The sequence below is a fragment of the Bombina bombina genome, chromosome 7 (assembly GCF_027579735.1).
Source record: "Bombina bombina isolate aBomBom1 chromosome 7, aBomBom1.pri, whole genome shotgun sequence".
Classification (NCBI taxonomy): Eukaryota; Metazoa; Chordata; class Amphibia; order Anura; family Bombinatoridae; genus Bombina; species Bombina bombina.
The window spans coordinates 589650513-589653012 of NC_069505.1; the positions used below are offsets into that span (position 1 = coordinate 589650513).

At 33.0% G+C, this 2500-nt stretch overlaps 1 protein-coding gene across 4 annotated transcripts in view; it reads right to left on the bottom strand.

The window, feature by feature from the left end:
- DDAH2 (dimethylarginine dimethylaminohydrolase 2) overlaps nt 1-2500 on the bottom strand; it is a 47197-nt gene that overhangs the window by 1745 nt on the left and 42952 nt on the right. For all 4 annotated transcript variants that reach the window (XM_053722080.1, XM_053722078.1, XM_053722079.1 and 1 more), the window contains one exon: nt 1-303. This exon is cut by the window's left edge and continues 1745 nt beyond it. In XM_053722080.1, coding sequence (XP_053578055.1) covers nt 187-303 — 117 coding nt within the window. In that variant the 3' untranslated portion in view covers nt 1-186. The remainder of the gene's footprint in view (nt 304-2500) is intronic.

The following is a 2500-nucleotide window of genomic DNA, read 5'->3' on the forward strand; positions in this document are numbered from 1 at the left end:
TCTTTTGTATGTGAAGCATTATATTGTTTTTCCCTTTTATTTGCTAATCTATGGTTTTTTAATTATTATTTTGTCATTTTTTGCTTTTCTGCAGATTAGCAGAACGATATAAAGAGAAATGTATATACACAGGTCTTAAGTCCGAGGGTGATATGTATACATGACAGGTGTTGAATAACTAAGTATCTATATCTCCAGCTTGCGATTTATTAATATAGAGCAGGACGTCAGGCAGCCCCCAATCTTAGACACTTCTGAGCAGGCAGCTGGAACCAGAGTGTAATCTGTCAGCTTCTGGAAGACCTGGGGGGGAAAAGTGCATATGGTGTTATGGAATATCTATACTGTACACCAATAATATACACACTATACCGTATAATAATAAATATCTATATACTGAATGATCACGCTGCACTGTATAATGATCATGAGTATCTATACACTAATAATGATCACATTGCACTGTATAATGATAATGAGTATCTATATACTGATAATAAACACAATGCACTGTATAATGATGATGAGTATCTTTACACTGATAATGATCACACTGCACTGTATAATGGTAATGAGTATCTATACACTGATAATGATCACACTGCACTGTATAATGATAATATACTGATGAGGAGTATCTATACACTGATAATAAACATGCTGCACTGTATAATGATGATGAGTATCTATACACTGAGAATGATCACACTGCACTGTATAATGATAATATACTGATGATGAGTATATATACACTGATAATGAACGTGCTGCACTGTATAATGATGATGAGTATATATACATTGATAATGAACATACTGCACTGTATAATGATGTGAGTATCTATACACTGATAATGATCACTAAGCACTGTATAATGATGATGAGTATCAATACGCTGATAATGAGCACACTGCACTGTATAATGATGATGAGCATCTATACACTGATAATGATCACACTGCTCTGTATAATTATGTGAGTATCTATACACTGATAATGATCACACTGCACTGTAATGATGATGAGTATATATACACTGATAATGATCACACTGCACTGTATAATGATAATAAGTATCTATACACTGATAATGTTCACACTGCTCTGTATAATGATGATGAGTATCTATACACTGATAATGATCACACTGCACTGTATAATGATGATGAGTATCTATACACTGATAATGATCACACTGCTCTGTATAATGATGATGAGTATCTATACACTGATAATGATCACACTGCACTGTATAATGATGAGTATCTATACACGGATAATGATCACACTGCACTGTATAATGATGATGAGTATCTATACACTGATAATGAGCACACTGCACTGTATAATGATGATGAGTATCTATACACTGATAATGATCACACTGCACTGTACAATGATGATGAGTATCTATACACTGATAATGATCACACTGCTCTGTATAATGATGATGAGTATCTATACACCGATAATGATCACACTGCACTGTACAATGATGATGAGTATCTATACACCGATAATGATCACACTGCACTGTACAATGATGATGAGTATCTATACACCGATAATGATCACACTGCACTGTATAATAATGATGAGTATCTATACACTGATAATGAACACACTGCACTGTATAATGATGATGAGTATCTATACACTGATAATGATTACACTGCACTATATAATAATGCTATATATATATATATATATATATATATATATATATATATATATATATATACACACACACACACACACACACACACAGATAATGAATATGGTGTTTTATATAATAATAGTTAGTATATATACACTGATAATGATCACACTGCACTGTATAATGATGATGAGTATCTATACACTGATAATGATCACACTGCTCTGTATAATGATGTGAGTATCTATACACTGATAATGAGCACACTGCCCTGTATAATGATGATGAGTATCTATACACTGATAATGATCACACTGCACTGTATAATGATGATGAGTATCTATACACTGATAATGATCACACTGCTCTGTATAATGATGTGAGTATCTATACACTGATAATGAGCACACTGCCCTGTATAATGATGAGGAGTATCTATACACTGATAATGAGCACACTGCACTGTATAATGATGATGAGTATATATACACTGATAATGAGCACACTGCACTGTATAATGATGATGAGTATATATACACTGATAATGAGCACACTGCCCTGTATAATGATGAGGAGTATCTATACACTGATAATGAGTACACTGCACTGTATAATGATGATGAGTATCTATACACAGATAATGATCACACTGCACTGTATAATGATGTGAGTATCTATACACAGATAATGATCACACTGCACTGTATAATGATGATGAGTATCTATATACTGATAATGATCACACTGCACTGTATAATGATGATGAGTATCTATACACTGATAATGATCACACTGCACTGTATAATGATGATGAGTATCTATACACTGATAATGAGCACACTG